The sequence below is a fragment of the Pecten maximus genome, chromosome 5 (assembly GCF_902652985.1).
Source record: "Pecten maximus chromosome 5, xPecMax1.1, whole genome shotgun sequence".
Classification (NCBI taxonomy): Eukaryota; Metazoa; Mollusca; class Bivalvia; order Pectinida; family Pectinidae; genus Pecten; species Pecten maximus.
In genome coordinates, this window is record NC_047019.1 from 34,160,350 (window position 1) to 34,185,098 (window position 24,749).

General features: G+C 36.9%; 1 protein-coding gene across 1 annotated transcript; it reads left to right on the plus strand.

Moving 5' to 3' along the window:
* The first annotated feature begins 568 nt into the window (after positions 1-568).
* Positions 569-22,152, plus strand: LOC117328433. Its single transcript, XM_033885962.1, has 11 exons — positions 569-740; positions 1,740-2,051; positions 2,191-2,288; positions 2,676-2,862; positions 12,386-12,483; positions 12,882-13,067; positions 13,424-13,445; positions 20,567-20,878; positions 21,016-21,104; positions 21,499-21,665; positions 22,044-22,152. Exons 1-11 carry the CDS (start codon positions 569-571, stop codon positions 22,150-22,152), a joined length of 1,752 nt encoding a protein of 583 aa, XP_033741853.1.
* The last annotated feature ends 2,597 nt before the right edge of the window (positions 22,153-24,749 follow it).

The window sequence follows — 24,749 nt, forward strand, 5'->3', positions numbered from 1 at the left end:
TAATGTCGCGGCCTAGGGGCAGATCATCCAGCGTCACATTCCGATGTACAACAGGACAAGTTCACAACTGCGCATGATCTTACTTAGATTATACACCCATACGTAATATCTTTATCATCGTATACATAGCTATTCACACGGAGATAAAACACAAGGTAATTGTATCAACCTTTACACCTAAGGAACGACACATCAGCAGTAACAAGGTAATTGATTTCCTTCCCTTGAATTTAGTTTTGACTATGGATTAATATTAATAGTAACTGACCACATATTGTTTTCCTTTTTGATAAGAGAGTAATTTGGAAAAAGGACATATGTCATTCCAGTATAATACTGCACTACTAATCCCAATATCGTCTAAAGCAAAACTTGGGGAGGATAAATGATATTGATTATGTTCTATGGTTCAAGGAGATGTAGACAAATATGGAAAATAAATAAAAGCTTGCGTCTTGTTTTGAAGAAAGATATAATCATTAGGAGTTGTTTATCAACGAACAATGAACATACTTACAGTAACTGTGATTTTCTTTTCAATTAGTTTTAGTTGCCATCAGTAATCAACATGGATCTTGTAACCATCGTCGATGAACAGGACAATAAGTATACCTTTAAACGGTATCAAGGATACCCGTTCAACATTGAAGCTATTGGAAATGTGAGAGATCAACTGGATAAAATAGCCCACCGCGAAATCAGGGAGGACGATGTACTTCTTTCTGTCTTTCCCAAGTCTGGTAAATAATTGCTTTGAACCATTATGAAGACCGATCAATGTTTAAAAAAAATAGATTTCAGTATTCTTAGATTGATATTCACAAACGTACATGACATGAAAACATAGGTGAACATAGTAAATGGAAGTCGGATATTTTGAAATTAAAGTTTGATTCTTTAAAGAAATGTACAAATCATGAACATTGATATAAAATTATAAAACTGACACACTAATAGTGCGTCTTCCTGATTAATTGCGATTTTGTTTTGAGAGATTTCTTGCTGATAAAGTCCGAACAAAATAATTGTTAATTAGTTGTTTTTTTATGAGCAGGGTGACAATAAAGTATATATCGCGTTGTTATAAACCCGAACTCGCAAAAAGTGAAAATATCCCAACCTATTTAAACGATTCATATACTAGGTACCTGTCCTAATACGACGCTAGTTGTTGCTTTCCAAAAGACATGCGTCCGAGTATGACCCCAGCTGTGGGTGTCCTGCAGACACCCGAACTAATACAACAGTAGCTGATTGCGTCCTTCAGCCACCCGTCTTGATTTGACTCTGGCTGTAGGTGTCTCCGATACACCCGGTTGATGACCTTCCTATATGACCCTTGTTGTTGGTGTCCCCGAGACACACATCATGATATCACCCTAGCTGTTGGTGTCTCCTAATACGACCCTTGCGTAGGATGTTCGTCATATATGACCCTTGTGTTGGTGTCCCCGTGACACATCTTGATAGTACTCTAGCTGTTGGTGTCTCCTAATATGACCCTAGCGTAGGATGTCCGTCCTATATGACCTTTGTTGTTGGTATCCCGAGACACAACATGTTGATATTAACCTAGCTGTTGATGTCTCCTAATATAACCCTGGTAGAACATTAAACCACAAATGCTGTTGAGTATTATCTTGTAAGTGTGTAAATATATCTTGTAATTACATTTCAAGGAAATATATTGGTGTCATAATAGCGACGTCAATAAAAATGGTAATTTTTGTATCGCCCAGGTACACACTGGCTCTACAACACTGTGATGATGTTACGATCAGGATCCTTGAAATATCACGGAACACCGACAATGATGGAATTTCAAGACTTCAATGTAATTGAGGAAATGCAATCACCGAGAACATTTGGCTCCCACATGCGTTTCCGGTTCCTCCCTGAACAGATGAAGCTAGGAAAAGGGAAAGTAATCACCATCACCCGTCATCCTAAAGATACTGTGGTATCCATGTACCATATGATGCGGAACATGGGAGATATCGGCTACCAAGGAACCTTTGAGGGCTTTTTGAAGATATTCATGTCTGAAGAAAGTAAGAATTATATTATTTGCACATTTAATTTGATAATTTGACTTAAATGGAAACAAATATAAAGTGTGCCCCAAAATCATAAGACACACATGGCGGTGTCTTGATTGTGTTAAACCAATCAGACAATTTTCTTAAATAGGTTTCATGGGAAATGGTTCATGGTTTTCCTGGGTAAAAGACATGGAGGATTGGAAAAGTCCCAACAGTCTTAGTCTTTCTTACGAAGACTTCAAACAGGTGAGTTAAGTGTCTTGATATAAATAACCCCAATGACAGACTGGACTTATAATTTAACTTTTTAATCCGTATAATTAGCCATGAACTATGGTGACTTATTAGAGCAATAATTGCAATTTAGATTTTTGGGCCGAAATAAAAGAAAACGTTATTGAACGGCGCTTTTTTTGGAGGGGGGGGGGGGGGGGGGGTGAAGGGGAGGAGCAAGTCGAAAAGCAAAAAGCAAGTGTCGTTTTATTCTAGGAATTTCATAATCTGTCAGTAGTATAACTTTGTAGCCACCAAGGCTCGACTTTCCACTAGATTCCCTGTATAAATAATTTAATGTTAAATGTTGTTTTATATGATACGTACATGGTTATATGTTCATTTACATTTATGTTACAGAATACATTTCAGAATGTGGTGAAATTGGCCAAGTTTTTAGATGTAGACCATGATGAAGCGTTCCTACGGTCAGTGGCAGAAAGTGTTCAATTCAACAAACTGAAGGAAAGCCACAACCTCGCCACTCCGGCCAGTGATCGATGGAAAAATATTTCTGAAGACGGACGGTTACCAATATACAGGAAAGGTAGACATAGATTTTAAATCCTCATCAGTTTCTAAAGCTGTTTAAGGTGTTTAATCTTGGTGAATGTAAATAGAGAAGACTGATTAACGATGACCAATTGTTGTTTTATCCAGCTTTACCACTTTAAGTTATAAGTGAACATATTTGTAACTAATTACGTTGTTCTTTCCTCCACCAGCAGAATCGAACAGCTGTTTAATGCAGTTTAATTCATCTTTCCGTATAGACATATTGTGTTACAAGGTTTTTAGATATGTTACTCCATTTGTTTTGTGTAATACTTTGCGTGTATTTAAGATGAAGAAGAATCGCTAGACAACACTTTCTGCTGGTCAATAAATATAATGTCTTCTCTCTTGCAGGCCATGTAGGAGAATGGAAAAACATGTTCACTGTTGCCCAAAGTGAACAGTTTGATAAAATATACAATGAAAAGGTAGAGGAACTGGGTCTAAAAATTAAAATTAGCTTGGAATAATTTTGTATCAACCATGGAGAAAACTGCTCATATATGTATACATTGTAATATACAATATATACTCAATACGTTTATCAGTTTAGTTTAAATATAAGCTTTATATATTCAATGCATATGGGACTTGATGCTTCTCGATATAGTCGAAGCATCGCGGACACTTTTTATTAAACAAAAGCTAGCAATTTAACTATTGTTGTTATTGTCATTGTCATTTCATCTTATCATTGTTAATTTTACTTAACAAATGATACTTGTAAAATTAATCAACAGTATTAAAAATACAGATAATTAAGATAACCCATTAAGTTACAGCTCTTCGTCGCATTTCACTCAAGCAGCATAATAACATGTTATGTGTGACATTATATTGTGATGATAAATGTGATGTTCCAATTTAATAAATGTACATGGGAACTTGATATTATTCCTTTGTCCTGTGATTTTCTTCCGTTGGTGTTTCATTGAAACTCGTCCTCATGTGACCCTATCTTTTATCATCAAAACTAACAAACATGTCAGCTGGATATCGGAATAGACTATGATAATCAAAATAAAGTTTCACAGATATTTATCAACTTCATTAAAGTAGAAACTATTTCGTGGCATATTCTAAAAACGAGAATGTCATGGATTTCACAACTTCTCACGAGAACTAATCGGATTTTGACACAACCAGGACATATTCGTTACGGGTCTTTGCCATGCATGGCATGTTTCGAACAGTGACATGTTTGGCGAGTATTCTAGTAACTGCCAGAACGTAATAACGGACGAAGGAGGATTTCTGATAGATTGAATCCGTAAGAGAGGAGCATGCAGGGAACTTCAAACATATAGTTAAAATGAATTTTGTGCTAAAAAGAATCTGTATACCGGGAAAGTCTAGCTGCGATCCATTGTTAAGTTACCCCACCAGGGCCCATGTCAGGGTTGGATTTTGGTTCATATTTAATTGCAATAGTTCGGGCTGGAAGCAGTTCGATGTTCATGCATCATATTCATTAATATTACATTGCCTCATTATTGCAAGAACTAGAACAATAACCACACATCTGTTTTCCTATAGTATATAACAGCAAGAATAATGTAGAACATAATCAAGATTGCCTAAATGCCGACGTGCATTTCTATGTCGCTGAATGGATTTTACATAACAAGAATTATCTATTTATTTCATAATCGATTTCCCTTCCATTTAGTACAGAAACACTGTTGGTGTCTCTCCTGGACACCCGACTTCATATGACCCTGGCTATATTTAGATCTTATTCAGTATCCTAATTCTATAGCTATCTTCCATATCACCTGTTTTACTCGTAAACTGATATTTGAATGTATAGTCACGATTATGCAATTGCAGGGTGCTGTGTTATCGGCATTTACCCTTGGCCTATATCAGTATGTTATCTTTTGAAGCACCCTTTTAACGTGGTAAAAAAATACACAGCGAATGTGTCCATATCCACACAAAGGTATAGAAGAGTTTACTGCACAATGTTTAGAAGGGGTCGTGCAATAGATATAGGTTACACAATGAGTGCTTCTTGAATACGGACTTTATTTCACACTAGTAAGCTTTTTTTTAAAGTTACAAAAGAGACGAGCTTTAGATAGTGTCTTTTGTAACTTGATGAATATATAGTCGTTATATCTTTTATAGCTGTACTTATTATTGCTTTCATCCGTGAGACTGACAAAATCGATATGTTTATCTGGAAAAAAAAAAGAAGTTTTGTGACTAAGTAACGTGCCGTTCCATCTTGCACAGTTATTGCATATCAGTCTGTGGAGTCAACCGATACAAGTCATGGATGTAGTTTGAAGAAACAGGTTTTGCATATGTGTGCTACGTTCACTTGTGCAGTGCATAAGAGATCAGAGCCGGGCGGGGGTAGATTTTCATCTGATTGTTCAGTGATGTACTTTTATAAGTTCGGAAGCAGTTCTGTGCTGTCAGAAGCAGGCAATCACAAACAAAATCTAAACAGACAGAAACTCACCACATGCATTCATCTAGCACAATGGGTTGGGTTATCGGGATGGATGCAACACCAAAACATGCCATTGCACATTTACTTTAAAGTTATCAGCTTGAAGTTACTCCAATAATGATTATACTTCCATGAAAATTAGCAATCAATAATGAAGTAAATTACAATACGTTGTCTTCTCTATCATCACAGTGCATCACATTAGCCAAATTCAAAAATGATAGAAGAAATATTAATTGGGAATTGTAAATGATGAAAGCTGTCGTACACACTTTTAAAGATGTTTGAATCCGTCAATAAACGCATCTGTATGTATGATTTGGTTTATCTACACAATGTATAGTAGACACCGGAAAACCGAATATATACACCTATTTAAATCTTTAAAGGATTTTTTGTATTATTTGAGTAAATTGTGTATTACCTTTAGTATACGTTGCAGTTTACAAAAGCGTTGATGATAATGGGTTATATCGCATGAAGTCAATGAAAGTTCAAAATAGTCTAGGTTAGCCTTTTCTCAGTTTCAATTGAATGTTTGAATATGTGTTGTAATTTAACGAAAACAGTAAACACATATAATGCAATCATCTAGCACACAAGCTAAAATCAGACAATTCAGAAAAAAAGCTACAACCTCCTAGAATGACAGGAGCAATATTAGCTTACAACTGTAAGACCCGTCTAAAATCAAAGGATCATTGTTAGCTTACAACAGTTAGGTCCATCAAGAATCATTGGAGCATTGCTAGCTTCCAAATGTTACACCCGTCCGAGAATTACATGAGAAAAGTTAGTTTACAACTGTTAGACCGTTCCTAATAATATGCCTTTAAAAGCGTATCAAAATTTTAACGAATTTTAACATGCGTTCACGAGATGACTGTTTAATTGAATAGTGAATACAAACCGGCCATCTTTAAACAATGGTTATTTTAAAGAATATTTACTCTCAAAGCGCATGGGGGGGGGGGGGGATTTAACCAATTGTCTAATCAATAATGTATGCACAATACGAATTATTTAATATGATGCACTCACCTGTCAATTATCGTCTGGCAGCCTTCTTATTCTACCTCTATTTTGCAGAAAATGTAGAACCCAAATATGAGAAGTGACAAAAATCGGGTTCGTTATAGACCTAGTCCGCACTCATATAACACCGGGTAACATTAGCTGTTGTGTAGTCCTACGTTACGTAACTTCTGAGTAGAAGAGATAAAATTATGTGAAGCCCAAGGTGTTGTGACGTGTCACAGTGCTCTAGAATACTAAAAAGCACATGTTATAAATAGAGTGTCATAATACGATCTTTACATTTTCATTTCTCGGTGACCCTATTGTTGTTTTTTTTTTTTTTTTTTTTTGTTGTGTTTTTTAATTAGAAATGCTTAAAGTATTTGCATGCAATATACATATACCATTTAATGCTATTGATGTTTTAGACATAATGACCAGTTCACACTGGAGACTCGAAAATACATACAACAGCCGATTATATATGACATCTCCTTCAGCCATAACGGGTTATACGATCACTTGATCGGTAATAAATTTGTCGCAAAAAGTCGCTGTTAATCGAGCGATTGGTCACTCGATCATATTATAATGCTTTTGTATCAACGTCAGTTTTTGTCATATGTTCATAAAGATAAACAACGAAAAAACATTTGTTTACTTTTGCATCCTTTGATTCTCATCGATTGTTTGATATTCATGAAAATGTATAAATGAAAGCCATATTCATGAATAAATATACTCACATAATGTAAACATTTTCCAACCGTAGAACGCCGTCATGTTTTGTCGACATCGAAAATTAGAAAAAGGTCGTACGATAAGTTGGACCATGCTGCTATCGGTGGTACCATTGCATATCAGTCGTACGACAGGCGGTATGAACAATTGTAAGGTGACAGGAACAGTTGTAAACAAGGTGACACGACCAATTGTAAGGTGACACGACCTATTGTAAGGTGACCCACTATTTGTAAGGTGATCCACCATTTGTAAGGTGACCCTCCAATTGTAAGGTGACACGACCCATTGCAAGGTGACACGACCCATTGTAAGGTGACCCGACCAATTGTAAGGTGACACGACCCATTGCAAGGTGACACGACCCATTGCAAGGTGACACGACCAATTATAAGGTGTCCCGACCAATTCTAAGGTGACATGACCCATTGTAAGGTGACATGACCCATTGTAAGGTGACATGACCCATTGTAAGGTGACACGACCAGTTGCAAGGTGACACGACCAATTGTAAGGTGTCCCGACCAATTGTAAGGTGACATGGCCAATTGTAAGGTGACACGACCCATTGTAAGGTGACCCGACCAATTGTAAGGTGACACGACCCATTGCAAGGTGACACGACCCATTGCAAGGTGACATGACCAATTGTAAGGTGTCCCTGACCAATTGTAAGGTGACATGACCCATTGTAAGGTGACACGACCAATTGTAAGGTGACAAAACAAGTTGTAAGGTTACACGATCGAATTTATGTTGACACGACCAATGGTAAGGTTACACAATCGATTGCATGTTGACACGACCAGTTGTAAGCAAGTTGACACGACTAAATGTAAGGCGACACGACCAATGGTAATCTACCGCATTATGTCCCTTTAATTTTCGCGATTGGAGCTGCTTGTTTTCGGTAGTTCTGGTTTGCAGAGAAAATGTGTCAGCTTGGCTGCTCAGTTATAGATATGCCTACTTTTTGCTATTTCAGTCGAGTCGTTTGAGTTTTAATTAGTCAGGTAAGTGTATTGCGAACTTTTATTTCTCCATTATTTCATTGTAAAGTAGGCGATGGTGTAAAATAATCGGTGGATCACTCAAAGATGAGAACCTAACAGCTGATCTCTAAGCTGGCGTCATTGTCACCTCGGTCTGTAAAGTGACCGTTTGTGTATTTTGATCCGTTTGCCTCAAAAAGGTTTTAAAGGTGGTTTACTTTTTGCTCGTTTATCAGTACTTTAATTATTTACATCGTGTCGTTATTTGTATGTGCACTGCAAGATAAATATTATAGACAGCGTAAAGCGAGGATCTATACTGATCGACGGAATAAAATACCTAGATGAGACTAAATGAGAGTTAAGGGGTAAATAAATATCTCATTAATCCATATTTGTAAGGTAGGTGATATGTCCCACTCGATTTTATTGTATTTGCACTAAAATCTTAGCGACACCAAACAATGTCGGGGAATTCCACTTTTTCATAAGTTATGCGCTCCGGCCCTACACCAGACATTGTGTCGGGGCCAGAGGAAATTCGGGCTAAATGTCAAGATACATCTTGATTGATAACATTTTGTTTTCATATAATGGCTGATCAGGACATGGAGAAATATCAATTCAAAGAGTGAAGTTTGACGTGAACCTTTGGCAACAGAACATGTTGTTCAAATTGAAAGACTTTTATGTCAATGACTTCGTTGCCGAGATATATACAGACCGAGTTAAACGAGGCATTCCTCTTTACAAATAGGAAATCACATGGTACACCTGTATTTATTGTCCTAGAAACTGTCGTAACAGATACATCAAGCAAAGGTAAGATGACACGAACAGTTGTAAGATGACACGACCGATTATTAGATTACACCACCTATTGTAAAGTTACACGACCAATTGTAAGTTGACATGACCAAATGTAAGGTGACAGGTCACACGATCAATTGTAAGGTGACAGGTAGCATGACCAAGTGTAAGGTGACACGACCAGTTGTTAGATGACACGACCAGTTGTAAGGTGACACGACCAAGTCGGGTGTCTGATGCAAGTGGTGTACAAAAGGACCTGTTAGGCTGTGTTTTCACATATTATTGTGTTTTAGATGTAAACTCATAGTGTGAAGAGTGAAGATGAACCATTTGCGATACCAGTTGTACATAGTATGCGGCGTATCAATTGAAATAAATGTGTTGGGTTTTTTTTGTCGATTTAAGTGAGGTGACATACTTACCGTACGTACCGTTGTATGTAGACCCCTGACATATCATACTATTTTGTAAACTATATACTTAGTGTATTATATGTGAGAGCTTTTGGATTGATTTCTCTAAATGAGCGGTATATTTACATATGTTACTTCATTTATACCATAACATATTAATGCTTTATTGCCAATATCATTAAAATAGGAAGAACAGACTATAGCATATCAATTTAGTTAACCCACAATCAATTCAGTAATACTTGAGGTATCGTAATGCACTACTGGATAGATTTCGTTTTGTTATTCATTTTTTAATACAAAACATGATAGGCCAAGCCATACCGGACACACAGTATATTGCAGCAATGAATCAGTATCCCCTAGATCTATAGAATTCGTGCACGTGGACAACTCACTGCTCACTCCACATATGCTATTACAGGGGGTGCCGCACGCCACTATCATACATGTTTTTTAATCTATTAAATCAACATAACAATATTGTATACAACTACTCGCGTAAATGGAGGCTTAACTACAACTCCACCAAAAGTGCAGCTGTGCTTTTTCGTCCTGAAAGAAGGATCGACGTTAGAAAATGCAAAGTATCGCTCGGCCAGGAACAACTTCCAATTGAAAATTCAAAAATATACGCGGGAATCATCTTTTATGAAAACCTCAAAAGCGATCTTGCTATACGAGAATCCATTAATAAAAATAGAAAGAAACTGAATAGCTTCATTTCAACTGGGAGTCCTCAAAAACGGAATGAGTCGCGTCACAAGTGTGTCGATATTGAAAAGGATAATTTCACTATCTCTCTTATTCGGATGTGAATTGTGGAGCAATTTTTCTAACTATTCGTTAAATAACATCGAAATATTCCAGCGTAAAGCCGCACGTAGAACACAAGGTTTCTTCACTCTTTCTCCGAACGCAGTAACCATCGCTTCATTAGGCCTTCGTGAGATTAACACGGAAATTCAACAGTCCAAGCTTTTCCTTTGGCATAAGCTATGTACAGGAGATGATGTTTTTCTATGGAAACAAATTGTTGACACAAGATTGACAACATATTCGACCAACAAGAAGCGTTCATTAGGATTTATACTGGACGTACATAAGATAATGGAAAAGAATAATATAGAGGCATTCTTCAGATTATGCAACACAGATGATGACATTCCATCTAAAGGTCCATAGAAACAGTTCATCAAAAGAGTGTTACAGACGTATGAAGAAAAGAAATGAAGAGAATCATTGGCAGGAAAGAATGGTTTGCGTATTTTCAGCAGTGTTCATTTCAAACTAGATATGCATCCCTTTTGGAATACAGCTCTCATTTGTCTCGGAAGTCTATAGTCTATCGCGTCGTCTGTAAGCTATGTGGTAAAATGGTAACTGATATACTGGTCCATTTCCTCATTGAATGCCACATTCTCTTCGCTGAAAGAGACTTGATTCTAGAGTCAATTGTCAATTTCCTCCCTGTCACCGACTACGTGAAATTCACGGAATTGAGTGAAATAGAACAAACACAATATATTCTTGACAAACGGTCAGATGAGGTGACTCATGCATTGCAAAATTGATACCTAAAATGTATTTGAAAATTGACGCAATATTATAAAGTGATAATTAAACATGAACTAGATCAACAACGAACTGTTAATATCGATATCAATAATATATCACCTATGTAATTCATTTCACTGCACCATATATATTTGTTTGTAATCTCATTGAAATGAGGAAATACAGATTATCTATCTATCTACCTTAAACGGTACCAAGGATACCCGTTCAACATTGAAGCTATTGGAAATGTTAGAGATCAACTAGATAAAATAACCCACAGCGAAATCAGGGAGGACGATGTACTTCTTTCTGTCTTTCCCAAGTCTGGTAAATAATTGCTTTGAACCATTATGAGGACTGTTCAATGTTTCCAAAAAAAACTAGATTGCAGTATTGTTAGATTGATGTGCACGGACGTACATGACATGAAAACGTAGGTGAACTAGTAAACATAAGACTGATATTTTGAAATTTAAGTTTGATTCATTAGAGAAATGTACAAAATATAAACGTGGATATAGAATTATAAAATTGACACACAAATCGTGTGACTACCTGCTCTATTGGGGTTTTATTTGTTCGTTCGTTTATATATTTTTCATCAACTGCAGGGATTTTTATTGATGGCAATTAAGATAGGTTATGATTTGACCTTAGTTATTGGTATTCCCGAGACACCTGTGCTAATACGACACTAGTTCTTGCTTTCCACAAGACATACGTCCTAGTATGATCCTAGCTAATACGACATTAGCCGATTGCGTCCTTGAGCCACCCGTCCTGATTTGACCCTGGCTGAAGGTATTTCCGATACATCCGAGCTAATTTGACGCTAGCGATGGATGTCCATCCTATATGACCCTTGTTTTTGCTGTCCCCGAGACACACATCTTGATATTACCCTAGCTGTTGGTGTCTCCTAATATGACCCTGTCAGGACCTTAAACCACAAATGCTGTTGATTATTATCTTGTAAGTGTGTAAATATATCTTGCAATTACATTTCAAGAAAATATATTGGCGTCATAAAAGCGACGTCAATAAAAATGGTAATTTTTGGTATCACCCAGGTACACACTGGCTCTACAACACATTGATGATGTTGCGATCAGGATCCTTGAAATATCACAGAACACCTACAATGATGGAATTTCAAGACTTTAATGTAATTGAGGAAATGCAATCACCGAGAACATTTGGCTCCCACTTGCGTTCACGGTTGCTCCCTGAACAGATAAAGCTAGGAAAAGGGAAAGTAATCACCATCACTCGTCATCCTAAAGATACTGTGGTATCCATGTACCATATGATGCGGAACATGGGCGATGTCGGCTACCAAGGAACCTTTGAGGGCTTTTTGAAGATATCATGTCTGAAGAATGTAAGAATTATATTACTTGCACATTCATTGATAATTGGACTTAAATGGAAACAAATATAAAGTGTGCCCCAAAATCATAAGACACACATGGCTGTGTCGTGATCATGTTAAATCAATCAGACAATTTTCTTAAACAGGTTTCATGGGAAATGGTTCATGGTTTTCCTGGATAAAAGACATGGAGGATTGGAAAAGTCCTAACAGTCTTAGTCTTTCTTACGAAGACTTCAAACAGGTGAGTTAAGTGTCTTATCAATATAGATATCCCAATGGCAGACGGGACTTATAATTTAACTTTTTATTCCGTATAATTAGCCACGAACTATGGTGACTTATTAGAGCAATGATTGCAATTTAGATTTTTGGGCCGAAAAAAACGAAGGCGTTGTTGAACGGCGCTTTTTGGGGGGGGGGGGGGGGGGGGGTTGGGGGTGGGGGTTGTGAGGGGGAGGGGCGAGTCGAAAAGCAAAAAACAGGTGTCGTTTTATTCTAGGAATTTCATTATCTGTCAGTGGAAATTTTGTAGACACCAAGACTCGACTTTCTATTGGATTCCCAGTATCATCAATTTTCTGTTAAATGTTTTATATGAAACGTACATGGTTATATGTTCATTAACATTTAATGTTGCAGAATGCATTTCAGAGTGTGGTGAAATTGGCGAAGTTTTTAAATGTAGACCATGGTGAAGCGTTCCTACGCTCAGTGACAGAAAGAGTTCAATTCGACAAACTGAAGGAAAGCCACAACCTTGCCACTCCAGCCAGTGATCGATGGAAAATATTTCTGAAGACGGACGGTTACCAATATACAGGAAAGGTAGACATATTTTAAATCATCATCAGTTTCTTAAGCTGTTTAAGATGTTTAATCTTCGTGAATGTGAATAGAGAAGATTGATCTACGATGACCAATTGTTTTTTCAGCTTTACCACTTTAAGTAATAGGTGAACATATTTGTAACTAATTATGTTGTTCATTCCTCAACCAGCAGGTTCGAACAGCTGTTTAATGGAGTTTAATTCATATTTCCGTATAGACATATTGTGTTACAATGTATTTAGATATGTTACTCAATTTGTTTTGTGTAATCCTTTGCGTGTATTTAAGATGAAGAAGAATCGCTAGACAACACATTCTGCTGGTCAATAAATATAATGTCTTCTCTCTTGCAGGCCAAGAAGGAGAATGGAATCCGTAAGAGAGGAGCATGCAGGGAACTTCAAACATATAGTTAAAATGAAATTTGTGCTCAGAAAGAATCTGTATACCGGGAAAGTCTAGCTGCGATCCCTCGTTAAGTTACCCCATCAGGGCCCATGTCAGGGTTGGATTTTGGTTCATATTTAATTGCAATAGATCGGGCTGGAAGCAGTTCGGTGTTCATGCATCATATTCATTGATATTACATTGCCTCATTACTGCAAGAACTAGAACAATAACCACACATCTGTTTTCCTTTAGTATATATCAGCAAGAATACTGTAGGACATAATCCAGATTACCTTAATGTCGACGTGCATTTCTATGTCGCTGAATGTATTTTACATAACAAGAATCATCTATTTATTTCATAATCGATTTCCCTTCCATTCAGTTACAGAAACACTGTTGGTGTCTCTCCTGGACACACGACTTCATACGACCCTGACTATATTTAAACCTTGTTCAGTATCCTAATTTCATAGCTATCGTCCATATCATCTGTTTTACTCGTATACTGATATTTGAATGTGTACAGTCACGATTATACAATGTCATGGTGCTGTGTTATCGGCATTTACCCTTGGCCTATATAATGGAGAAAATGAGTCAGGATATTATCTTATGAAGCACCCTTTAAACGTGCACACTGGAATGTTTCCATTCTATATTTTGCTGACAAAATTAATAAAACAAATTGATAGTAAATGAAAACTCTTTAGATACACTTTTTACATCGAGATAAAATGAGGTTTTCTGTACAGTTGATAATATTTGCGAGAGATTCAATTTCTATGTATGCATGGTAATGAAACATAGCGCGGGAACAAAATGCACAGCGAATATGTCCATATTCACACAAAGGTATAGAAGAGTTTACTTCATAATGTTTAGAAGGGGTCGTTCAATAGATAGAGGTTACACAACGAGTGCTTGTTGAATGTGGACTTTATTTCACACTCGTAAGCTTTTTTTAAAGTTACAAAAGGCACGAGCTTTAGCGAGTGTCTTTTGTAACATGATGAATACATAGCCGTTATATCTTTTGTAGCTGTACTTATTATTGCTTTCATCCGTTAGACTGATCAAATCCATATGTTTATCTGAAAACAATAAGATCAGTTTTGTGACTAGGTAACGTGCCGTTCCATCTTGTACAGTTATTACATATCAGTCTTTGGAGTCAACCGATACAAGGCCTGGATGTAGTTTGAAGAAACAGGTTTTGCATAAGCGTGCTTCGTTCACTTTTGCAGTGCATACGTGATCAGAGCCGGGCTGGGGTAGATTTTCATCTGATTGTTCAGTGATGTACTATTATAAGTTCGGAAGCAGTTCTGTGCTGTCAGAAGCAGGCAATCACAAACAAAATCAAAACAGACAGAAACTCACCACGTGCATTCATCTAACACAAGGGGTTGGGTTATCGGGATGGATGCAACTTTTTTTATGCCATTAAACATTTCCTTTAAAGTTATCAGCTTGTAGTAACTCCGATAATGATTATACTTCCATAGAAATTAGCAATCAATAATGAAGTAAATTACAATACGTTGTCTTCTCTATCATCACAGTGCATCCCATTAGCCAAATTCAAAAATGATAGAAGAAATATTAATTGGGAGATGTAAATGATGAAAGCTGTCGTACACACTTTTAAAGACGCTTGAACGCGTCTGTATGTATGATTTGGATTATCTACACAATGTAAAGTAGACACTGGATAACCGAATGTAAACACTTATTTAAAAAGGGATTTTTCGTATTTTTAATGTGCAACTGCAAATAGCCGAACATGCGCAGCGACCCGATCATCAAAAGCCATGTATCTCCATATTACTATAGTGCTAGAACTGCAAGGACGACAAATCCAACAACGTTTTTTATTTAAAACCACGCACATGACAAAGTAAATTTTGTATTACCTTTAGTATACGTTGCATTTTACAAACTCGTAGATGATAATGGGTTATATCACGTGAAGTCAATGAAAGTTTCAAATAGTCTAGGTTAGCCTTTTCTCAGTTTCAATTGAATGTTTGAATATGTGTTGTAATTTAACGAAAACAGTAAACACATGTAAAGCTAGCATCTAGCACACAAGCTAAAAGCTGACAAATCAGAATTAAAAGCTACAACCTTCAAGAATTACTGGAGCAATATTAGCTTACAACTGTAAGACCCGTCGAAAATCACAAGAGCATTCCTATCTTAGAACAGTTAGATCCATCAAGAATCAATGGAGCGTTGTTAGCTTCCAACTGTTACACCCGTCGAGAATCAAATGAGAAACGTTAGTTTACAACTGTTAGACCCGTCCAGAGTAACATGCCTTTTTAAAGCGTATCAAAATACGTGTTTGCTTAAATAAAACGAATTTTAACATGCGTTAACGAGATCACTGTTTAATTGAATAGCGAATACAAAACCGACCATCTTTAATCAATGGTTATGTTTAAGAATATTTACTCTCAAGCGCATGGGGATTTAACCAATTGTCTAGCCAATCATGTATGCACAATACGAATTATTCTATATATGATGTACTCACCTGTCATCTATCGTCTGGTAGCCTTCTTATTCGTCCTCTATTTAGGAGAAAATGTAGAACCCAAATATGAGAAGTGACAAAAATCGGGCTCGTTATAGACCTAGTCCGCTCTCATATAACACCGGGTATCATAAGTTGTTATGTAATCCTACTGAGTAGAAGAGATAAAGTTACGTGCCAACCAAGGTGTTGTGAGGTGCCACAGTGATTTAGATTACTAAAAAGCACATGTAATAAATAGAGTGTCATAATACGATGTTTACATTTTCATTTCTCGGTGACCCTATTAATTGTCATTTTTTAAAATTAGACATGCTTATAGTTTTTGCATGCAATATACATATACCATTTAATGCTATTGGTGTTTTAGACATAATGACCAGTTCAAACTGGAGACGTCCGAAAATACATACAGTAGCCGATTATATATGACATTTCCTTCAGCCATAACGGGTTATACGATCACTTGATCGGTAATAAATTTGTCGCTAAAAGTCGCTGTTAATCGAGCGATTGGTCACTCGATCATATTATAATGCTTTTGTATCAACGTCAGTTTTTGTCATATTTTCATGAAAATAAACAAAAGAAAAACATTTGTTTACTTTTGCATCCTTTGATTCTCATTGATTGTTTGTTATTCATTAAAATGTATTAAATGAAAGTCGCATTCACGAATAAACTGTCTTCCTTAAGCAATAAACATGTCACATGACCTGAATGTCTACAGTTTACTCACAAAATATACTCACATAATGTTAACATTTATCCTACCCTAGAACGCCGTCATGTTTGTGTGGGAATTGAAAAGTAGAACAAGGTCGTACGATTAGTTGGACCATGCTGCTATCGGTAGTACCATCACATATCAGTCGTACGACAGGTGGTACGAACAATTGTAAGGTGACATGACCAGTTGTAAGATGACACGCCCGATTATAAGACGACACGACCAGTTGTAAGGTTACATAATCGATTGTAAGGTTACACGACCGATTGTAAGGTGACCCGACCAATTGTAAGGTACCACGCGGCCAATTGTAAGGTTACATGATCGACTGTAAGGTGACACGACCAGTTGTACGGTTACACGACCTATTGTATGTTGGCACGGCCAATTGTAAGCAAGGTGACACGTCCAATCGTTAGGCGACACGACTAATTGTAAGCAAGGTAACACGACCAATTGCAAGGTGACACGACCAATTGTAAGATTTCACGATCGATTGTAAGGTAACACGACCAATTATATGTTGACACGACCAGTTGTAAGTAAGGTGATACGACCAATTGTAAGGTTACACGACCGACTGTAAGGTGACACAACCGTTTGTAGGTTACGAGATCGATTGTAAGGTTAAACGACCGACTGTAAGGTTACACGACCGGCTGTCAGGTTACACGACCGACTGTAAGGTTACACGATCGATTGTAAGGTTTCACGACCGACTGTCAAGTTACGCGATCGATTGTAAGGTGACACGACCAATTGTAAGGTGACCAACTGATTGTAAGGTGACACGACCATTTATATGTTGACACGACCAGTTGTAAGCAAGGTGACACGACCAAATGGAAGGCGACATGACCAATGGCAATCTACCGCATTACGTCCTTTTAAGTTTTGCAATTGACGCTGCTTGTTTTCGGTAGTTTCGGTTTGCAGAGAAAATTTGAAGGCTTGGCTGCTCAACTGTAGATATGCCTAATTTTTGCTTTTTCAGTCGAGTCGTTTAAATTTCAATTGGTCAGGTAAGTATTGCGAACTTTTATTTCTCCGTTAATTCCTTGTAAAGTCAGCGATGGTGTAAAATAAACGAAGGATCACTCAAAAATGAAAACCTAACAGCCGATCTCCAAGTCGGCGTCATTTTCACCTCGGTCTGTAAAGTGATCGTTTGTGTATTTTGATTCGTTTGCCACAAGAAAAAGTTTAAAAGCGGTTTACTTATTTACTCTTTTATCTGTACTGCAATTATTTACATCGTGTCGTTATTTGTGTGTGCACTGCAAGATAATTATTATAGGCAGCGTAAAGCGAGGGTCTATACGGACGGAATAAAATACCTAGATGAGACTTAATAGGAGTTTAGGGGTAAATACATATCTCATTAATCCATATTTGTAAGGTATGGGATATATCCCACCCAATTTTATTGTATTTGCAAGAAAATCTGTAAGGTTACACAACCGATTATAAGGTTACACGATCGATTGTAAGGTGACAAGACGAATTGTAAGTTGACATGACCAAATGTAAGGTGACAGGTCAAATGATCAACTGTAAGGTGACAGGTGACATGACCAATTGTAAGGTGACACGACCAGTTGTTAGGTGACACGACCAGTTGTAAGGTGACACGACCAAGTCGGGTGTCTGTTGCAAAAGGTGCAAGGAAAGGACCTGTTAGGCTGTGTTTTCACAAATTATTGTATTTTAGATTTAAATTCATAGTGAGTGACACGCTAGAATGAAGATGAACCTTTTGCGTTACCAGTCGTACATAGTATGCACCGTGGCAATTGAAAGAAATGTGGTTTTTTTTGTCGATTTAAGTGAGGTAATATACTTACCGGTGTATGCAGACCCCTGACATATCATACTATTTTATAATTAGTGTATTATATGTGAGAGCTTTTGGATTGATTTTGTTCAGCAGATTTAAACATCAAGGAGAAATCTCTGAAAGAGCGGTATATTTATGTGTTACTTCATTTATACCGTAACAGATTACTGCTTTATTGACAAGATGATTATAATAGGAAGAATAGACTATAGAATATTAATTCAGTTTACACACAATCAATTCAGTAATACTTGGGGTATCGTACTGTACTTCTGGATAGATTTCGTTTTGTTATTCATTTTTTAATACAAAATATGATAGGACAAGCCATACCGGACACACAGTATATTGCAGCAATGAATCAGTATCCCCTGGAACTATCGAATTCGTGCACGTGGACAACTCACTGCTCACTCCACATATGATATTACAGGGGGTACCGCACACCACTATCATACATGTTTTTTAATCTATTTAATCAATAACAATATTGTATACAACTACTCGCGTAAATGGAGGCTTAATTACAACTCCACCAAAAGTGCAGCTGTGCTTTTTCGTCCTGAAAGAAGGATCGACGTTAAAAAATGCAAAGTATCGCTCGGCCAGGAACAACTTCAAATTGAAAATTCAAAAATATAAGCGGGAATCATCTTTAATGAAAACCTCAAAAGCGATCTTGCTATACGAGAATCCATTAATAAAAATAGAAAGAAACTGAATAGCTTCATTTCAACTGGGAGTCCTCAAAAACGGAATGAGTCGCGTCACAAGTGTGTCGATATTGAAAAGGATAATTTCACTATCTCTCTTAGTCGGTTGTGAATTGTGGAGCAAACGGTCAGATGAGGTGACTCATGCATTGCAAAATTGATACCTAAAATGTATTTGAAAATTGACGCAATATTATAAAGTGATAATTAAACATGAACTAGATCAACAACGAACTGTTAATATCGATATCAATAATATATCACCTATGTAATTCATTTCACTGCACCTTATATATTTGTTTTTAATCTCATTGAAATGAGGAAATAAAGATTATCTATATATCTACCTTAAACGGTACCAAGGATACCCGTTCAACATTGAAGCTATTGGAAATGTTAGAGATCAACTAGATAAAATAACCCACAGCGAAATCAGGGAGGAGGATGTACTTCTTTCTGTCTTTCCCAAGTCTGGTAAATAATTGCTTTGAACCATTATGAGGACTGTTCAATGTTTCCAAAAATAACTAGATTGCAGTATTGTTAGATTGATGTGCACAGACGTACATGACAAGAAAACGTAGGTGAACATAGTAAACGTAAGACTGATATTTTGAAATTTAAGTTTGATTCATTAGAGAAATGTACAAAATATAAACGTGGATATAGAATTATAAAATTGACACACAAATCGTGTGACTACCTGCTCTATTAGGGTTTTATTTGTTCGTTCGTTTATAGATTTTTCATAAACTGCAGGGATTTTTATTGATAGCAATTAAGATAGGTTATGATTTGACCTAAGTTATTGGTATTCCCGAGACACCTGTGCTAATACGACACTAGTTGTTGCTTTCCACAACGACATTAGCCGATTGCGTCCTTGAGCCACCCCTCCTGATTTGACCCTGGCTGAAGGTATTTCCGATACATCCGAGCTAATTTGACGCTAGCGATGGATGTCCATCCTATATGACCCTTGTTTTTGCTGTCCCCGAGACACACATCTTGATATTACCCTAGCTGTTGGTGTATCCTAATATGACCCTAGCGTAGGATGTCCGTCCTATATGACCCTTGTTGTTGGTATCCCGAGACACACATCTTGATATTAACCTAGCTGTTGATGTCTCCTAATATGACCCTGTCAGGACCTTAAACCACACATGCTGTTGATTATTATCTTGTAAGTGTGTAAATATATCTTGCAATTACATTTCAAGAAAATATATTGGCGTCATAATAGCGACGTCAATAAAAATGGTAATTTTTGGTATCACCCAGGTACACACTGGCTCTACAACACAGTGATGATGTTACGATCAGGATCCTTAAAATATCACGGAACACCTACAATGATGGAATTTCAAGACTTTAATGTAATTGAGGAAATGCAATCACCGAGAACATTTGGCTCCCACTTGCGTTCACGGTTGCTCCCTGAACAGATAAAGCTAGGAAAAGGGAAAGTAATCACCATCACCCGTCATCCTAAAGATACTGTGGTATCCATGTACCATATGATGCGGAACATGGGCGATGTCGGCTACCAAGGAACCTTTGAGGGCTTTTTGAAGATATTCATGTCTGAAGAATGTAAGAATTATATTACTTGCACATTTATCGATAATTGGACTTAAATGGAAACAAATATAAAGTGTGCCCCAAAATCATAAGACACACATGGCGGTGTCTTGATTGTGTTAAACCAATCAGACAATTTTCTTAAATAGGTTTCATGGGAAATGGTTCATGGTTTTCCTGGATAAAAGACATTGAGGATTGGAAAAGTCCCAACAGTCTTAGTCTTTCTTTCAAACAGGTGAGTTAAGTGTCTTATCAATATAAATATCCCAATGGCAGACGGGACTTATAATTTAACTTTTTATTCCGTATAATTAGCCATGAACTATGGTGACTTATTAGAGCAATGATTGCAATTTAGATTTTTGGGCCGAAAAAAACGAAGGCGTTGTTGAACGGCGCTTTTTGGGGGGGTTGGGGTTGGGGGTGGGGGGTTGTGAGGGGGAGGGGCGAGTCGAAAAGCAAACAACATGTGTCGTTTTATTCTAGGAATTTCATTATCTGTCAGTGGAAATTTTGTAGACACCAAGACTCTACTTTCTACTGGATTCCCAGTATCATCAATTTTCTGTTAAATGTTGTTTTATATGAAACGTACATGGTTATATGTTCATTTACATTTTATGTTACAGAATACATTTCAGAATGTGGTGAAATTGGCGAAGTTTTTAGATGTAGACCATGATGAAGCGTTCCTACCCTCAGTGACAGAAAGAGTTCAATTCGACAAACTGAAGGAAAGCCACAACCTTGCCACTCCAGCCAGTGATCGATGGAAAAATATTTCTGAAGACGGATGGTTACCAATATACAGGAAAGGTAGACATATATTTTAAATCATCATCAGTTTCTTAAGCTGTTTAAGGTGTTTAATCTTCGTGAATGTGAATAGAGAAGATTGATCTACGATGACCAATTGTTTTTTCAGCTTTACCACTTTAAGTTATAAGTGAACATATTTGTAACTAATTACGTTGTTCTTCCCTCAACCAGCAGGATCGAACAGCTGTTTAATGCAGTTTAATTCATATTTCCGTATAGACATATTGTGTTACAAGGTTTTTAGATATGTAACTCAATTTGTTTTGTGTAATCCTCTGCGTGTATTTAAGATGAAGAAGAATCGCTAGACAACACTTTCTGCTTATCAATAAATATAATGTCTTCTCTCTTGCAGGCCAAGAAGGAGAATGGAATCTGTAAGAGAGGAGCATGCAGGGAACTTCAAACATATAGTTGAAATGAGATTTGTGCTCAGAAAGAATCTGTATACCGAGAAAGTCTAGCTGCGATCCCTTGTTAAGTTACCTCATCAGGGCCCATGTCAGGGTTGGATTTTGGTTCATATTTAATTACAATAGATCGGGCTGGAAGCAGTTCGGTGTTCATGCATCATATGCATTAATATTGCATTGCCTCATTACTGCAAGAAGTAGAATAATAACCACACATATGTTTTCCTTTAGTATATATCAGCAAGAATACTGTAGGACATAATCAAGATTACCTTAATGTCGACGTGCATTTCTATGTCGCTGAATGAGTTTTACATCACAAGAATCATCTATTTATTTGATAATCGATTTCCCTTCCATTTAGTACAGAAATACTGTTGGTCTCTCTCCTGGACACCCGACTTCATACGACCCTGACTATATCTAAACCTTATTCAGTTTCCTAATTCTATAGCTATCTTCCATATCATCTGTTTTACTCGTATACTGATATTTGAATGTGTACAGTCACGATTATACAATTGCAGGGTGCTGTATTATCGGCATTTACCCTTGGCCTATATAATGGAGAAAATGAGTCAGTATGTTATCTTTTTAAGCACCCTTTAAACGTGTACACTGGAATGTTTCCATTCTATATTTTGCTGACAAAATCAATAAAACAAATTGATAGCAAATGAAAACTCTTTAGATACACATTTTACATCGAGATAAAATTATATTTTCTGTACAGTTGATAATATTTGCGAGAGATTCAATTTCTATATATTCACGGTAATGAAATATAGCGCAGAAAAAAATACCCAGCGAATATGTCCATATTCACACAAAGGTATAGAAGAGTTTACTGCATAATGTTTAGAAGGGGTCGTTCAATAGATAGAGGTTACACAACGAGTGCTTGTTGAATGTGGACTTTATTTCACACTTGTAAGTTATTTTGTTTTAAGTTACAACAGACACGAGCTTTAGCGAGTGTCTTTTGTAATTTAAAAAAAAAAAAACTTACGAGTGTGAAATAAATTTCATATCCAAAAATCACGAGTCGTGTGACCTGTTTCTACCACAACAATGCATGCTTTATCTAAAGATAAAAGTCGTTAATCAATATCAACGCTTAGGATCGGGTGTATAATCCTTTGACAAAAGTTTACATCGGAACCTACTTGTGGCTTTAAACATTATCATACTACTAGTAGATACTTGACAGGATTCTATCTAATATTGATTACTTACTTGACATAACATATTGTTAAGTGTATGCATGGTATTGAATTTCACGTGTAATAAGATTAATGTGAGAACCTCCTGTATTTGAGATTGTGTGTATTCGTTCTCCCTAATGAGGAACACGGTAGTAAACAAACTAAACCAACTGCGCTAATGGCATGTAATGTTATACTGACTTCCTATGTACCTTGTTAGTTTTATCAATCTACGCTAAAAAAAAAATGCTTCGTTTTTCGCCATTATGTTGTCAGTCAGTGCTACGGTCACGGTTTTCTAACAGACAATCCATTATATGGACCGTGGGTTTAATATTTGTGCTATGTTCTTTGGTTGGTCGGTAATACATGCTTCAAGTCCAATATTATGTTACTCTTGTTTATTCAGAAAAAAATCGCTCAGTATTAAACATATTTGACACCTGTGGTCTTTAAAATTCGTAAAGGTGTCCTGATACTCTAGGGGTTACGTTCACTTTTACTCTTTGCACTCCATGGAACCTCTGTATCCCTGTCGTGGTTAAAGTCTAATATAAAATATTAGACAGATTTACACTGCAGATATGGGGCCTGCCTGTCCTCCCAACACAGTCAATTTAACACACGTACAGCGCTACACTTGAAGCTTTATGAGATGTATGCTCATCTTTGCTGACCAGTACAGGTCATGTCAAGGCTAAATACAATGTATAAAAGGACATATCATGTCTGCCTGGCAACTGCACACATGTGCAAATCTATACTTTAAGCACCTGCTGGTTTTTATGTTTTCTGTATCTCAGCTAAACAAACCTAATCAAAGCAACTTCCCCAGTCTGAATGTAATGGGCACATATAAGACTTTGATTGCAGATATTATCTTGGGAGAATAATTACCCTTATCACCCAGTCTTGACCGGTCTGGCACTAACTATGACCTCCCTTACCTGACAGTTATCTATGAAGGGAGGTTTCCCTCCTGCACCTTATTTGAATATTCTTATTAAATAGCCCCTTACAAACAAGGTAAGGATATCAAGACACTCAATCAGAAGGCCACGCTCGATCACATGGCTATTGTCAATTTCTCCTTAGAAATTCTAGCCAAATGCCATTGTTTTTCTAACTGCCGGAACAAACAGTCATATTCCAAAACTCTCCGTGTTTTGTTGCCATCTCATCAGAGACTGCTACATCTTCATCCATTTACCGAAATTGTCACAACAGACACATCCTCAGCAAGACGTTTTTCGAAGACTCGCCATTCATAGATATGACAGGACGTGAAAAAGGTCAGCCTCGTGGTCGCAAACGAAGAGCACGACAGGTAGTAATGTCAGCAATTGGGACTCAAATAAGCCCGAAAACTGGACTAATTGCACTATTGGTGTTAATATCCCTCTGTACTAGATATTCACGCTTCTCTTCAAACAGACAGAAAAC